The sequence below is a fragment of the Brienomyrus brachyistius genome, chromosome 7, assembly GCF_023856365.1.
Source record: "Brienomyrus brachyistius isolate T26 chromosome 7, BBRACH_0.4, whole genome shotgun sequence".
Lineage (NCBI taxonomy): Eukaryota > Metazoa > Chordata > Actinopteri > Osteoglossiformes > Mormyridae > Brienomyrus > Brienomyrus brachyistius.
The window spans coordinates 18,091,900-18,108,285 of record NC_064539.1 but is presented as its reverse complement, the minus strand read 5'-3'; the positions used below and the strand labels follow the sequence as shown (position 1 = coordinate 18,108,285).

At 43.2% G+C, this 16,386-nt stretch overlaps 1 protein-coding gene across 2 annotated transcripts in view; it reads right to left on the bottom strand.

Moving 5' to 3' along the window:
- The window catches only part of ric1 (RIC1 homolog, RAB6A GEF complex partner 1), a 59,666-nt gene that overhangs the window by 12,716 nt on the left and 30,564 nt on the right, over positions 1–16,386 (bottom strand). For both annotated transcript variants that reach the window (XM_049021116.1, XM_049021117.1), the window contains exons 3-12: positions 11,850–11,929; positions 6,057–6,167; positions 4,669–4,811; positions 3,916–4,052; positions 2,383–2,474; positions 2,093–2,181; positions 1,662–1,806; positions 959–1,007; positions 507–650; positions 207–404 (exon numbers count right to left, since the gene is read on the bottom strand). In XM_049021116.1, the coding sequence (XP_048877073.1) occupies positions 207–404; positions 507–650; positions 959–1,007; positions 1,662–1,806; positions 2,093–2,181; positions 2,383–2,474; positions 3,916–4,052; positions 4,669–4,811; positions 6,057–6,167; positions 11,850–11,929 (1,188 nt within the window). The remainder of the gene's footprint in view (positions 1–206; positions 405–506; positions 651–958; positions 1,008–1,661; positions 1,807–2,092; positions 2,182–2,382; positions 2,475–3,915; positions 4,053–4,668; positions 4,812–6,056; positions 6,168–11,849; positions 11,930–16,386) is intronic.

Below are 16,386 nucleotides of genomic sequence, written 5' to 3'. Positions count from 1 at the left end.
TGTACTTAAAGTGTCTCTTGGGATGTACATGCTAACCGGAAACATTTCCAGGTAAAGGTGTAACCAGTGAGGCGTGGAAAAGCGTAATGGAGCCAACAGAAGCGGTGGAGCGGCTTCCTTCATGGAGAGATTAGCATTTAAAATGAGCGCCTGCTGGGTGCTCCTCCTCCCTGGGGAGGTGGCAGGAGAGGCGTGCGACACAGTACCTGGACCACATGCCAGTGCTTGTGTCCGAGTAAAGTGCTTAGTCCCTGAGAGGCGGATAACGAGGACGGGGGGAGCGAGTGCAGGGGGCTGTGGTCCCGGTGCAGGTGCTGGTCCGGGGAGCTGTGAGCCTGGGTGGGGTCCCCGCAGGCCAGGTACAGACGATCCTCCCCCACCAGAAGCACCTGCTCCTGGTTGCTCTAACAAGAACAATCAAGCCACATCAAAGACCGTTAAGCTCAATTTAAATCCAAAGCCAGGCAGTGCAGGGGTGCGGCGGCTGCATATGAGCGGATCCTCACTGTGCAGGGGTTCACGGTCAAGGCGCTCTTGATGAACTGGAACTGAAGGATGACCGCCTGCTTGGAGGAGGAGCCGCCCTCCCCTTGGCAATTCCCCTCGCTGCTGGCAATCGCCCAAAGATGGTACCCCTCCGCACCCCAGCTCTGAGGGAGAACGAGGGACGATGCAGCAGGAACTCACACCAGCCTCAAAATCCACACGTGGGATGTCAGCAGTCAAACCAATAATTCAACCTCACTGTCTACTGAAAAAGGTTTGATGAAGGTATGTGGCTCAGCGGGTTAAGATGCTGTGCCAGTGATCTGAAGGTCCCAGGTTCAAATCCCGGGGTCATTACCGGCCCTTCAGCAAGGCCCTTAAGCCTCACTGCTTCAAGGACTGGCTCAGCCCTCATTCTCAGCTGTACCTCACTTTGGATAACGCAAATGAGACAGATGAAGTTGTCACTTACCATAGAGCTGATCTTAATAGGATCCTTCTTCGTGCCATCTGATCGATAGCTGCAGTCGGGAGAGAACAAGCATCATAAGGAGGAGTAGAGAAACTACATCATGCTTTTTGAACAAATAATACTAAAGTAAGCCTGGCACAGCAAGTAACACTACTGCCTCACACCTCCAGGGTTGTGGGGTCCTAAACCACCCCTGTCCTGCATGGAGTTTGCATGTGTGAGTGAATGCCCTGCGCAGCCTGGCCTTGTGCCCTAAGCTCCCTGGGATACGCTTTTGGAAAACGCTGTGACCTCATACTGAAAAAGCAGTTTGAAGATAGATGGATGGTCGTACCGCACTGCAGCACCAAAGGCAAACATGAGAGGTGACATCAAGCATAATTACCCACAGACTAGCATTACCACAAAAACACACACACACACACATAAAAACTGGCTGTGGTTGTGCCTTGAGCTGTAGGATCTAGAAAACATTGTTTCTATACTTTAACAAACAGGCAGTGTTTGACAACATAACAAAACGGGTCAGTATGACTTTTATAAAACTGAAAATAAAAACATACCCAGCTTTACAAGAAAAAAGATCCTTCTAATCTCTTACATGAAGAATAACATACATGCCCAGAGCTGCTGTCGCGTGGCGAAAATGTTGTTGTATATTCATAAGGCAGTGCCAAGTTTTGCAGTGTACAGCAGCACTCACGCAAAGTCCTCTCCCAGCGTGCAGATGAGGTGAGCCCCAAAGACACTCCACAAAGACAAACCACCGCATTCCCACGTCACCATGACGACGCTGTAGTCCGGTGACCACCTGATCAGCTTCACTGGGCCTGTCTTGTTCCAGATGTCTGCAGCAATCAAACAATCACATGCAAACTTTTTAGTATAAACTTGACAGAAATAAATGTAACTTTCCAGCTAGCATATAAAGCTCTTTACAGCGCAGTCTAAACAGATCCACTCGAAATAACCACTTCTAACCCCAACTTCATTTTAAGATTGATAAAATTTACTAATTTTGTGCCTGTTACTTACACTAGGTGGCAGCACAATACAAGACATTAAGTTGAGGATCATTTCACTCAGTTCTAAGCTGCCATGGAATGTAAGACAGAGGCATACACGCATACATACCAGGGTAGTGTTTTGGAGTCAGCTCCAGCTTGTGAGATAGCTGCATCGATCCCGTGGTGCTGTCTATCGTATAAACCAGCACTAAACCACTGCCGGAAACAGGGAGACCGAGAGCTGAAGGTGAGTTTCCTGCACGTCCCATTAATTCTGTGCCTCTTCCATTCTCTTCCCGAGTCTTTCCCACAAGATGCAGGATTACCGCTGCATGGCAGGCCAGGTGCCGCACTGCGCGTGTGCAGCTTGCGATGAGGTGAGGTGCATCATGGGAAATGGCCGAGAGGCGGGCCTACCTGGCACAGCCGAAGGCCATGAGTCTGTACTTGTTGTTCACCGCCACGCAGGTCCCATCAGTCACATCTGCGGCCCAGACGCCCTGCAGCTGCTGCAGGACGACACACATTTAGAGGCAGCCTGACCTCCAGCCCACTGTGAGCTGAACTCATCCCCACCGATTGCACAAGATCTCCCAGCGGTTCCATTACAGGGTATCAGCTACTTTGTTGCGTAACAACATACTGCCAAGGCTACACAGTGCTATATGTCTCCCAAATGAACGCTAAACAAAAATAGTTTTTTATAGCACTAGGGTGGGTGGTTGAGCAGTTTCTCTGTGAAATAAAGCAGTCTCTCGAAGACCACAAACTCAAAGCAAACAACCCATCCCCCAAAATCTGAGGGACCCCTGTTTCAACTTGAATGTCACTACCAATCAAAATACTGCCAACAAAGCAAGCATGGCGAGACAATTACTGCTAGAGGATGATTAGAAATATCAGATTTTTCAAATTAAACAATCAGTGGTAAATTCAGCATTGTTTAATTTTAGCCATGATATTCACACATTCTTGGTTCAAACACTTGCATAGTTTCTTAGTATATAAAGCAGTTTTTTTTTTTACAGGGGACACCAGCTTAAACTGAATGACAGAGGGCAGAGTAACGCACACCAAAAGGCAGAATGGCTTTGTGACACCCGAGACAAAATTGCTTTTTAAATTATGCAATAGTGATACCGCACAATGAAATATTCAGTAAATATACCAGCTCCCACCAACTTCCCATACAAATACAAATGTCAATAAAATCATTATTTTTGCAGTGTCTGGTTGAGCAAGATCAGCCTCTTACTTGAGCAAATAAGGTCACCTTTCCATAGGTTCTCTCAAAAAATAGCACTTTATAGTGCTGTCTGGTTTAAAATCTGACATCACAGTTGGCATCACTTTAAAAACACATCAAGTAAGCCGGTTAGTTTGAGCTTAGCTGCTGCCACAGAAATGCAGAGATTCACTGCCAGGAGGCCAAGCTCAGTGCTTTAAATTCAAATTATAATGCAGCATTTTTTTCAAGTGTATCCCAAGGAATAGGGGAGAAAAGTATATATCAACTTGGTAAATTCAGTCAGTTCATCACAAATCAATCGCATCTGGGGAATTCAAGTAAGAGCAAACTGTACATTTTTTGTAGTATGCCCTACTCTGAAGAACATGGAATTCCAGTGCCACAAATCTGTCTCATTGTCTCCCGCATTCTGACAACCTGCAACAGGACTACATTCCAAATTACAATTAATCATGTTTCCATTTTATTTAATGATTCGATTAAAGAGAAGTTAAGAAGAAAAATGCACATTTGTACAGAAGGTTATTAATTTTGTCTCTGCACACATTTTGGTATTTTATGCAAAACTTTCCATGTTATCTATAATTCAAGACAGCTGCAAAAATAGCAGACAAAATAGCTGTAAGGATATTATAACCTACGAAATGAAATTGTGCAAATCCAGAGATACGACATCGGCGCAAAACACAGCAGCATCTTACATCTGTGGTGAACCTGTTGGCCACCGGGGTGATGAAGCCCAGCTGACCGTCGTCAAAGACCACGGCGAAGCCGTCCAGCGTCACGCAGTACTCCATATCCACGATGTGCACCCTGTCGAAGTCTAGGGAGGGGCCACCTGGACACACAGTGGGGGGACGGGAGGGGTTAGGCCAATTTCCTGACCCTCACTGTCAAGCAACCGCTAAAAGGTCTTCCGCTAAAACAATCAGATCGCGACTTTGAAAACTTTTAAAATACTATCTATTGTCATAAATGACACACAGTCTTATTTTCTTCGCTCTTCTTTAAAAATAATGCATGATGCGATATTTCCATTGCTGACTGTAATCTGGTTAAAGGAATAGTTTTCTGAGGGCATTCGTGGCCTGCGACAGTGGCGTAAACACATGCAAACATGACGGGCTGCACTGAGACATGGCACTGATAAGCCACACAGCAGGAATGTTCAGTCCGTGGGGCAGTACTGCAGTTGCTGCTGGCTGAACTAGACAGAATGCGAGTGGGTGCTAGCAATACTGATACAGACACAAACTTAAATGACTCATCCTGACTGCATTATCGTCATCCAACACCCAGACACTCAATGACAATTAATGCACCTCGCAATATAAATTAAGCATTGAAATATTTTGACTACCCTCATTAAAATGTGCTGAGGCCTAAAGCGAGAAAGCCTACCCCAAGGAGCCCAGTGAGCAGTGCCTGGAGACATGATCTGAGCCAATTCTCACCTCGTGACGACTGCAGGTCTAGGGAAAAGGGTACGGTGCAGAGGTTGATGGTCTTGCGGCCGTTGCTCACGCCATCCCAGTGCAAGATGTGCAAGAATCCATCTGCTGTGGACACTACCAGGTCCTCTTGCATCGACTGCAGGCTGCATGAGACAGGCAAGGCGGTTGAACATTTGAGTCCTTCAAGCAAAGAAAGTCTTTTTTATGGAAAATCTCTCAGCTGAGTCAGGTCAACGTTTCCATTCATTTTCATCTGTGCCGCTATTAGTTCCACTGCCCAAGAAGCTGCCTCTGATATTTACTACAGCTGTCATGTCCCTGCGATTAGTCACAAAGCAGGTTAGCAAACAAATTGTTATAAACTAATGAGCATAACATTTTCTGATTTGCCTGCTGGCCTTGCATGATGAATAGACACTCTACACCATTACTACTAGACAATCGTAGCTGCAGATCTCCTCAATATTCTCAGCCAGTTCTATACCTCAGACACAATGCTAAATCCTTTGTTGTGTGATGTGAATGCTGCTTACCCACAATCCACAAACCTGAAGCCTATGTATAATATCTTTGTGCTGTAGGAGAAATAACCTGAAATTGCATATGGCAGGACTGAAGGGATCAAACAAAATTAGCTGTGTTTCATCTTCAGTCCAGAGCAGTGAACTGTTTTTAATTAAATATATAGAAGACTAAAATTCTAACGACAGCAGACTTCAGCGGTAATAATTTTATAACCTGAAATTTGCTAGTTCAAGGGAAGTGTCAGGAAGGGAACTAAAATGTTTCACTGTGGTTAGCGTGCCGTGTGGAGAAACTGGTGATCTTCCCCCCCCCCCCATCTCAGTCGCTAAACTGGATGAGCTGTTCTTTACAATGGCCTACATAAGGTTTACATAACAGTACAGTGTTTACAAGCAGCTACAATGACTTCTGAATATAGTCCACATGACTACAGCACGGATGTAAATAAAACGAGAACAGCAGGTCTAACTGAGGCAGCTGCTTTGCTTAGGATCACTGCGGGATGTGGGTATGATCACAACGCAGGCGGCCTGCGGCAGCCCACTCTGCATGGGAGCACGTTTTGGTGATTAATCCAGCAGCCAGGTGTGCAATTCGGTTTGCTCAACAGTGTGGCAGCTTTTCACCAGAAGATGCATAAGCTGCGCTAAGCGTTAAATAAGCACAAAGCCAGACTGCTCTGGGAAACCTGATAACACACTGGTCCACATTCATTCTTTTCAGTTTCAGATTCAGCGCATTTTATTTTAAGACTTAAGGATACAAGCGTGCCTTATTTAAGCTACGTTGGGACTGATGATGCTGATCTGCTAAGCTGTGAGGCTAGAGCCCCTCGCGTAAGGATGAGGGCAGTGTGTTCATACCTGGTGATGGGAGCCTCCAGGTCCACCGGCTTCTTCATCTCCAGGCTCAGAGCAGGAGCACACTGCTCCTCCTTGTACCCTGGTGTCACCCTGGTTACACGGGGATTCCCCCTAGAGAAACGACCAAAGCAGCCAGGGTTATTTCACCCTGACCCCATAAAACCCGCAACAGTCAGCCTTATTGCGGCTGCCTCTGGTGGCTCTATAGTGCAGAACATACATCTCTAATTTTCACCAGTGTATGCACATCTGCTTGTAAATCTCTGGATCCCTTTAGCAGCCGATTTTCCACAAGAATTTCCTGTGCAACTCCTTCACGTTAACAACTGGAATAAAACCCCTTGTTATTTTTTTTTTCCTTTGGCACAAATATTTAACCTGCAAGACCTTAACTTGTAGCCATTAGACTTGACCTTAAAAAACAAAGCGGTATTTGTCTCTCTACCCTGCACAGAATGTCTGTGCTGTACATCTTGTCCTCCAAGGAGAAAAATCTCAATCCAAGGCAACGTTCTCTATCCCCAGATCAATCAAGCAGGTCCTGAATTCACTCACAAGACTGCAGGGTCTGTGCACAATTTTAGTAATATGAGAAATTCCTACACAGACATATATGCCAGGCTATACCTAGATCTAAATTAAAAAATCCAATGAATAAATGTAAGATTATGACTCCATGCTTCCTCATATGGGGCTAGTAATGTGGGTATAACACAAAGCTTCTCCACAGCAGTATTTTGGTAGCTAATTGGTCGTCGACAACGTAGCATGTCAAACATCACAAACATAAACAAAGAGCAGCAGCTGGACCTTAGTTAAAAATGGAGCCAAGCGTGGGCAGCAGAACAGAGTGCAAATATACACAAACACCCCAAAGGGAAAAAGGAAAGAAGGACAGGATAGAAATTCTCCCAAAAGTTAAAGCCCATGCGAGACAGTGCAAAGATAAGCTTCAGGCAACTCGGCTTAAAATACACCTGTGGCTAGAAATGAGCTGTAGGGCTTTGCCGAATACGGCAGTGCGCTATTTACTACATGATAGAAAATGTCAACATTATTTCAGCACCCAGGCTGTGTTTGGCATTCAGCGGCACTAGAGAGAAAGAGAGAGAGAGAGAGAGAGAAACAGCACAGAGGGCTACAGCAAGTCCGATGGAGACGGCACAGCTGCAGTCAAGATATAAAGGCGCTACTTAAAACAGTCAACATCCTAGCATTTATAATGGCTAAATTCAAAGTTTAATAAGATTTATGAAGGACAGATTGTCCATCTTTCAAAGAGCTTAGAATAGACACATCAGTCTATAAAAACCACCCCAATGAGGATCAGAAATGCACCAAACCACCTCAAACAGACTTATAACCTTGGCATGGCTCTCCTAAAGTGTCCAGTGTTTTCTGTAATACTGGTGGAGTAAGAGCAGCACGCGTACACTGCCTGTCAAATGCTTCTGAATATTTCTCTCTCTCAGTGGGATTAGGGTCAGGTGATTGGCAGGGCCCATCAGCTTCAATTTTCATTCACCTTGCATCTTACTGAAATAGTTCTGACAGGATATTTACAGTGAATGCAATGCTAAAGTTTAACCACTAACGTTAAAATAAAGGACGCTGACTGGCGCTGTATGTGAGCTATATTGAAGACTCTTCAAAAACTCTGAAACCGTGGATGGTAGAACAGACACCCAGAATAAAATAAGAGATAGTTAAAAAAAATTGTTAAAACCTTTCTTTGGGGCAGCAGGGGGGTTATGATAGGATATTGCCAAGGATCTTTTTATGTAGAGAGGAACTCGATTGAGAATTAGTGGAAGTTCACTGTACTGCTCCCAGCCCATCTCTGTAGGTCAGTGAAACTGACAAATCTATGCAAGAAGTGAAAGGGCATCAGATTTGGGAGAATTTCTTGTTTTTGGTGAACTGCTGAGAGAAGCAACAAGCTCTAAGAATTACAGAAGCAACTGGATGAGGCCAGTGTGAAGTTTCCTCAGTTCCCCACAGTGAGGCAGCTGTCAATTCACAGCACAGTGCCAGTGGCGTGCAGATCACTGAAAGCACTGAAAGATGTCCTTTCATGGCCAAGTGCGGCACGCAGGACGTTGACAAAGCCAAATGCTTACTGTCTTTGTGACACTGTCACATGAAGGATGAACTTACACATGTAATACTTTAAGGATCATTTAGAGAAAAGTCTTGGATTTCCCCACAGTTCAACTAATGGTTCATGGTACTGAGGAAAATAGTCCAGAGAGGCCCAAAAGGATCTTTCATGAGGAACTTTCTGACCAGTGTTCAGCAACCTGGGGTCTGGTTCTAAGTTCCAGGGCTGCCTCAACTGGGAACTTTCATAGTTTCTGGCCACTTTCATGTGTTTCTCTCTGTCTCTGTATAGAATACCAGGTGAAACTACTCCCATTTAATCTGAGTATACTGCAAGCTGGGTCGTTAGGAAACCCCTTTAGACAGCCATGATCATGCTGGAAGCAAGTGTGTCATCCGTCTCATGAATGGGATTCCCAACCAAACTGTATCAATCCCCTTAAAGCATTTGAGAGGAATTCCCCTCCACTCACAAAAAAATGAATGAAAAATGAATTTCAGGCCAAAAGAGAACAGTACAAAGAGAGGTACTGTGGTATTTCTGGAAAAAGTCATGATTAATAAAATATGTACATTCCTCTAATGTCTATTTTTCCAAGTAATCATTTTGTAACACACTGCTTTGTTTTGCATTTGCTTTCTCTTTTGTTTTTCAGTAAGCGTCTCACTTCGGCTTAAACAGCAAGCCTCACAAGGACTCAGCTGACAATGCTAAGCATTCGGCGTACGCGTTAAAAATGGATTTCAGTTTACTATATCCATCATACTTATTTTAATAACATTTAAAAAAATAACTTCTAAAATGTTCTCTACAGAAATCCACAGCCTGCATGAATGAAAACATGTTGTGTCTAAAAACCAGCTGTTAAGGCCAATGTTTTTCTCATATCAAAAAAACTAGCTGGACAAACATTTGAGTCAGCACTATATTAAATGACTGTGCAGTAATTTAGCTACTGATTAGAGGATTTTGTCATTTACAGCTTTATACAGAAATAATTCATGTTCACTCAAACAAAAACTGCAAAACCATATTTTGTATACAGCACTTTAGAGCAGGCAGTTAGGTTAAGCGAAGCTCAGTGACCCTGTAATGTCATAATGTATCCTCATGTTTTTAGTAACAGCACAACACGGCCTAAGTGAAGGACAAACGCTGAAGCAGCAAATGAATCCACACTGTTGACAGGGATGTGAGAGGAGGCGGAGCCTGTGAGGTCACTGCAGGCACATTCCTCTGAGGCGCTGACCCTCACTTACAGCTGGCCCATTGTGACGTACCTCGCCACCAGCCCTGATGCTGTGCTGTTCAATGCAATCAACGCTCTGCAAAGTTTCTCTGGCATAAAAGTCACTTTATGGAGGTAAAAGTGTTTTTCTGATCACTGATAACTGATTTATCTGGTACTATGTACAAGTTTAAACAGATGGACACTCAATACATCAGGCCCTGCCTGTTCATAATGCATACAGCATATTAGCGCAGGCAGTCATAGAGAACTTCCATTATAAACAGATTCAACAATGTGCGGCTTGCGCACAGGCCTCTCCCAGGGGCGGAAGAGCAGGACTGCGCCGGGACACAGAGCTTCCATCTGACACAGCGAAAGAGCTGTTGCTCATTTGATATGCTCTTCAAAGCGTGAACTTATCTGCAAGCAGAAGCTACGTGTTCCCCTGGAGGGTGCAAAAGGAAAGTGGAACGCATGAAACGGGAAACGCTGAATGTCACAGCAGAGTGTGAATTTCACAGACAGCTTTATGCTGGATTTGTGTGAGCAGATTAAAATACAGATACGGAATCCCTTACCTATTACCTTCAATGCACCACCCTATCGTACACGAGTGACAACAGCGACTGCTCCACTGAGTTGTAGAAGCAGACGCACAGGCCCCAGTACAGAGTGTGATGTCTGCAGTCGTGACAATCAGCATGAAAGAAATTCTAAGGTTGATACACTAGAGGGAAAGTCAGTCTCCAAGCCGAGAATAAGGACACGAAAGCAGAAAGGCCACTAAAAGAAATTTTATGTTTGAAACACCACAGAAAGCAGAAACAAATATTTAAAAGAAGCTACAACTGCTTCCAAAACCTTAAAGGCACTTCCCTCATTTAATTTATATGCCACAATCACAGCTCATCCAAATCAAGACCCATTCTCACAAGAATATGCTCAAAAGCAAGACTAAGACAGTTATAAGACAGCTTTATTTTCCAAGAAAACTATAAAATCCGACTTTCTAATACAAAACCTACCTGACCATTTAAATTACATTTAAATAACAGTATTAATACTCCAATAACATAAGACATCAACGCATAATGACATCAAGGACATTGCTTTGTTTGCATGAACAGTATTTACTTTCTCTTTTGTTTTTCAATAAACAGCTGTTACATCCTTAGGAGGGCAAAGAACAACCTTAGATGTGAAATTCAGGTGAGATCTCAGAGCTGAGTAATGCTCCAGCACTGTCCAAATCACTGTGCACTTGGTGTCAGTGTTACACTTGCTGCACTGTGACATTCAGTGTTGCAGAACCAGATGCTGCTCCTTTGTAAAAAGGCTTTCAACAAGTACATCGACAAACTGTGCAAATGGACACCCAAGGGGCCAGACACCCACACACAATCAACAAGGGATCTCAGCTTGTTACATCGAAAAATGAAGTTAAGAACTGAACTGAATATGCCAGCTAAGCAGTTATTTTTCATGAAATGGGAAGAGTTTGGCCAGCCTGAAATTTTGCCGTGACATGCATTACCAGAAAGTAAAATGGGAAGGAAGCTAACCCAGTGCCATTTAAGCCAGCTTGTACGTTTGTGTTAAAAGTCAGAGGCTTACGCCTCACAGCCACTGCCCGCCGCTACACCCTGAAAAATGCTCTGCTGCCAAAATCTTTACCACAGCAAGACACAAAGAAGACAGAACTATGGGAGAGCAGGTGGATCAACCAAAAAAGATTGAGCAGCACAGAGACGAGCCATGTGAAAGCCCAACAAGAGGCACATGACATTTATTGTATGAGCGGGAAACTAGTGTAACGGCAGAGCTCTCAGATAACCTCCCGCTAAGGAGTGCGACCCGGGCCTCCAGCAGCCAGTCACCCTGCAGATAGTGTTACAGCTTAACAGGCATGCAGACTCTCTTACACCACTACCAAAAATCAGTGACAGCACACAAAAGCTTCTGTGAACAAAACAATAAAATGCAACAATGATTACAATGGAATTGAAAGCACAGTTTACCAAGGCCATTATAGAAGTAAGTCAAAGGTTAAATCAACATTTGCCCATATATATCTATCTATCAAGCCAGTTCACATTTACAGGCTCATTTTCAAACAGAGTTTGCATTGTCCCTTCTTCATTATATTAGGCTTGTGAAACACCACTCAAAGGCTGCATGGGCTGCAAGATTTTTATAAAATCACATTTAAAAATGAAAAACCTACATCAACTACAGCAGGGGAACTTTGTCCCTATGCAAATAGTTAAGTTCATATTGCATCCCCTGCGGCGCCCATGTCAGATGTTCTGGTTTGATGTATGCTCAAAGCACCTCTAAGAGTACCTCACGCACATCCGCTTCACAATACGAGGTGGACCACGGGGCCCAGGTTCAGAAATCTCACAATCTTCACAGCAAGTCACATTCCAGGAAGACGGGCTGTTTGGGACGAGGAACTCACTTGGGATACACCGGCTCATAGAGGCACTTGTCCTCGCCCCCACACACGACATCAAACAGAAGGATGTATCCATTGGCAGCCTGGAAAGAGAAGGCAAGGGGGAAGAGATTAATCACTGTGTAACAAATCAGTGCAGTCTCTCAACAAGACAGTAACATCTCATAACAGCATCTCGGATTCAGAGTTGTTAAAGCATGAAAGTGAAGAATCAGATGAAAATTGGGACATTTAAAGCGGACTCATAGTACAACACAAGCCACAACTTGCTAGGCCAGGGTGTGAATAAGGCGCACCCAATGAATGTATCTTAGGCCCTGCGGCAGATGACATCATTACCAGCTCACAGTTTTGTTAAATATGCTCGTTATAATCGAAGAGGACACACCCTGCTTTGAAATGTACACCTGGGTGACACTTGAGGACTGAACATAATTATACTTAAGAATACAACAGTAACCGACAGACTGAGCAGACAAGTCTGCTCCTCATAAATCTGCAAAATCATATCAGAATTACCCAGTTGTAGCAATAAATTGATCTGAATAATGAATGATTTATCAAAAATGACCAAATTCAACGCAGGCCAATAACAGTCCGCCAACTCCAGCTGAGCAAACTGAGCATGTAAATCATTATATTTCCCCCTATATTCTTATCCTGAACAGTTTGCCATACATCAAAAATGGACTACAAGAAAACAAAGTTAGAAATTAGTCAATAACTGGTAATATAACCTCAAAACACATTTCCTATCTTAACTATAATTAAAATTCAGTGCTGGGCACTTAATCATACACCCTATTCTGTGCCAGTGATTTATTGTACTCTGAAAGGGTGTTCCAATTAAAGATGGCTTGGTTATTATATATCCACTCAACTACACAAAACAATTTTACTACATTGCTGTTACACTCTAAGAAATATTTAACAAATGCAAAAACATTTTATTTTTCTAGGTTTGAAGACATCTCTCTCAATCTTCTAGCATCAGATCCTGGAAGGAGTACTGGTGGGTCCTGGAAACTGTCGCAGGCAATGTAGGGCACAAAGCACCAGTACACCCTGGATGGGATGCCAGTCTATATGTATTCATACACCATGAGAAACTTAGAGAAGCCAAGTGACTGAAGTGCATGTCTGAGTGCTGGAGGAAACTCTTCACAAAATGGGGAGAACATGCAAACTCCATGCATACAGACTGAAGGCAGGATTTGAAACCCAACCCTGGAAGTAGCAGCAGAGCGGCCCACTGACCCATCACACCACCCAGTCAACTAAAAAATAACAATGTTTCCAATTCAGAAAAACACAGGGTAAAAAATATCCCCAAAGAAACCATGGCAAAAAATAGTTTGAGTTGCATAAACAATAATTACATGGAATCTCTACCAAAATTTAGAACTGTGGGTTCTCTCAAAGTGCAGGGATATAACAGTGGTACACTACACTTTCTGCAAGTAACTTCAAAGTGCAGCCTGAAGAGAAATGGGGGGGGGGGGGGGTTAGGGTAAACCCACTCACACATATAAAAGAGAGATTTACGGTTGTACTTGGACAAGGGAACTGCCAAGACCTATAATGGTCCAGGCAACGACAGCCAATTGCCACAGCGCATGCAGAAATAGACCGACTGAAAATAAGGTATGAGCAAGTCTGGCAGCACAAGCAGTGGAAAACAGGAATAAAATGTGGGACATAAAAAGAGAAATGCATCTTCAAAAGTTCAGTTTTTGCACAGAGTTGTCTAGTGTGAATGGCTATAATATCTGAATGGGCTAGAATACCTGTTTCCATTAAAAATGAGGGAAATGGTGCGTTATAGTTGAAATGTATTATACATTACCATTTAGTCAAGCTCTGTGTTAAAATAATGTGCAAGTCCCGAGTTCCATCCATCCAATTCCTAAATGTTGGAATAAAATTACAGATTTAAACTGTGCTTTGAAAGGAATATTGGGAGCTGATGTTTTTTTTTATTATTACTGACACCACAGATCACCTAGAAGAGGCTGGAATACTTCAAACAAGCATCAAGGATTCATAGACAGTCGGCCTTAGTAAACATGAAAACGACTCAAAGAATCTCCAGAAAGAAGCAGCTAAAATTCACTTAGCTAGCAGTCTGACTTAATGACTGGTTTAATGAAGAATCATGAATTCAAAACTCCAAACGAGCTGCCCCCAACCCCAGCTTTTCATTAAAAAGTTAATCCCTTCATCGGTTTCACAGAGCAAAATGAGTTAGACGCACGAGACAGCGCAGCAGCATGTTATCAGGCTGTCTACATACTAATCCTACATACCAATTCTAATCCTACATACAGATAACAGCCAACCTCGTTATGTATGCATGCTGCCACACTGAGTTGAGCTGTGAGTGCCGTTACCAGGGTGACAGGAAACAAGAGGAAGAGGACATATTAGTGAATCATTTTTACACATTATCTATACCTATACTTTTCTCAGATCGTTGCTCATACCCAGCAGATTAGCATTAAATCCTTTAGATGTGTCATAAGGCTCACATATGACAACCTATTATGAAAATAGTAGGTTTCAGAGACAGGCCAGTACTGCCCCATAACGATACTAAAGGTGGTGTCTGAAAAAATGATGATGAAATCTGAAAGACTGAGAAAATTGATTTAACATATTAAAGTCTGTCCGTCCATCCATCCATCCATCCATCCATCCATCCATCCATCCAACAGTTTATCAAAGACGAGCCTATAGGGGTCTTGAACACAATCCCAGGCAACAGACAGCATACGGTAGGGTTACAGCTTCCTTCCACAATCTCCAGGCTGGACACGGACTGTCCGTTTATGTACCCTGCAACAAATCACCAGTCTGTCTAGGGAGTACCCTTACCTTGTGCTTTATGCAATAAAGAACTGCTTATGACACGTTCAGCTTGTGTCATTACCATCATTTAAATACACCCAAAACTTTACTGTTATTAGAGAATATTAAGGTCAAACATGTCCATGTAAGGTAGCATTGCCGCTAGTTGCTCACAGCTGCATTCATGCAGAAGGAAAACTTGAACAAGCTCCAGTCATGTGGTCTGTTTGCAGGAGACATTTCAGATCTGATGACTTCGTGGGCCGTGCATCCTTTGGTTCTGCATTAGCCCATTTCTAGCACTGTACTTATATCTTCTCTGTGCTTATTATATTCCCAATGCAACCTAAAAACTGAAAAGTGTTGATGTTTCCTGTATTCAGTTCAAAATGTAGAGTAGTTCACCAAGTGCACTGATATTACTCACCTCCGAAAGCAGCTGTTTGTCTTGATTAGACTTCAGTCATATTCCCTACAAAAACCTGCCCCAATTTCTTTCCACAGCACTGTCATTCATGGTTGGCTTGCAGAAGAAACACTTCTCAGAAGTTAAATAAATACCATCCGTGAAGTTCTGGCAAAGTTAACTTCTGGAAAAACATGGTTTGCTTTCAATACAACTATTTGCCATTGGTTGTTACAATACAGCCTTTGTTATGGGTTAACAGAAACAAACTTATGACCAGAGGGGTGGGTGTTCTACAAAGCAAGATTTCACAGTTACCTGGGTTAACTTAAGCTAGAAATCATGATTGTCTAACAGGGATGCTCCTTACTTAAACTCTTACTAGACAATCATGATTTCTCCAGAGGTACCAAGGAACAGGAGAGGGCTGTCCAGATTGCTCATGGGATTGCTGCAGGTAACCATACAACAATCATGTCTTCTGAAGTTGGGCTGAATGAGGGCCCAGAAACAAATTTGCTACAAACGAGGCTTTAACAGTAGTGCTGATAGTTAGGGAGGACACTTCAGGCCACAAGCCCTTAAGGCGATTCTCCAAGCAGCAAGATTCTCCATAAGGGCAACATCTGACAAATGACTATTTGCCTGTTTATGGACAGCGAAAATCCAGACCGCGAGGGCCAAGACAGTCTAAAGTTCCTGCTTTTCTTAGTGGGTTTGGATGATGAAGACATGTGCTGCCCCCTTCAACTCTGGCTAGAAGGTGCAAACGGACAACAAGCTTATTTCGTGTTTACATGCAAAAAGTAACTCAATGTTGTCAAATGTTAAGCATAGGCTCAAAACCCACAGCCTCAACTCTGGCCAATACATCTGATAAATCTATTGTCGAATACAAACGTTTTGGCTGTGAGGAAGAACAAAATATATATAATTTTTTGCCACCTCACTGCAATTGTTTTAGACACTCAAGCAGCTACTAATTAGTAATACTCTTCCAGAAAAAATATTATACATCCAGTTGTCAGATCATTAGGTACCCTGCTCATTAGTGCAACCAGCCTGTTACTCTAACAGCAAATCATGTGGCGGTAAGTAAATACAGGCAGGATCACAATGTTCAGTTAAGGTTTGGATAGGGATTAAAAACAGCCAAGACGCAAAGCTAAGATTTAAATGATTTTACGCATGGTGTGATTGTTGGTGTTGTTAGCCTTGTTGTGATGTTAGCCTTTCAGAAACTACCACCAACACGCGATTTTCACACATTACATAGTTTCTAGAGTT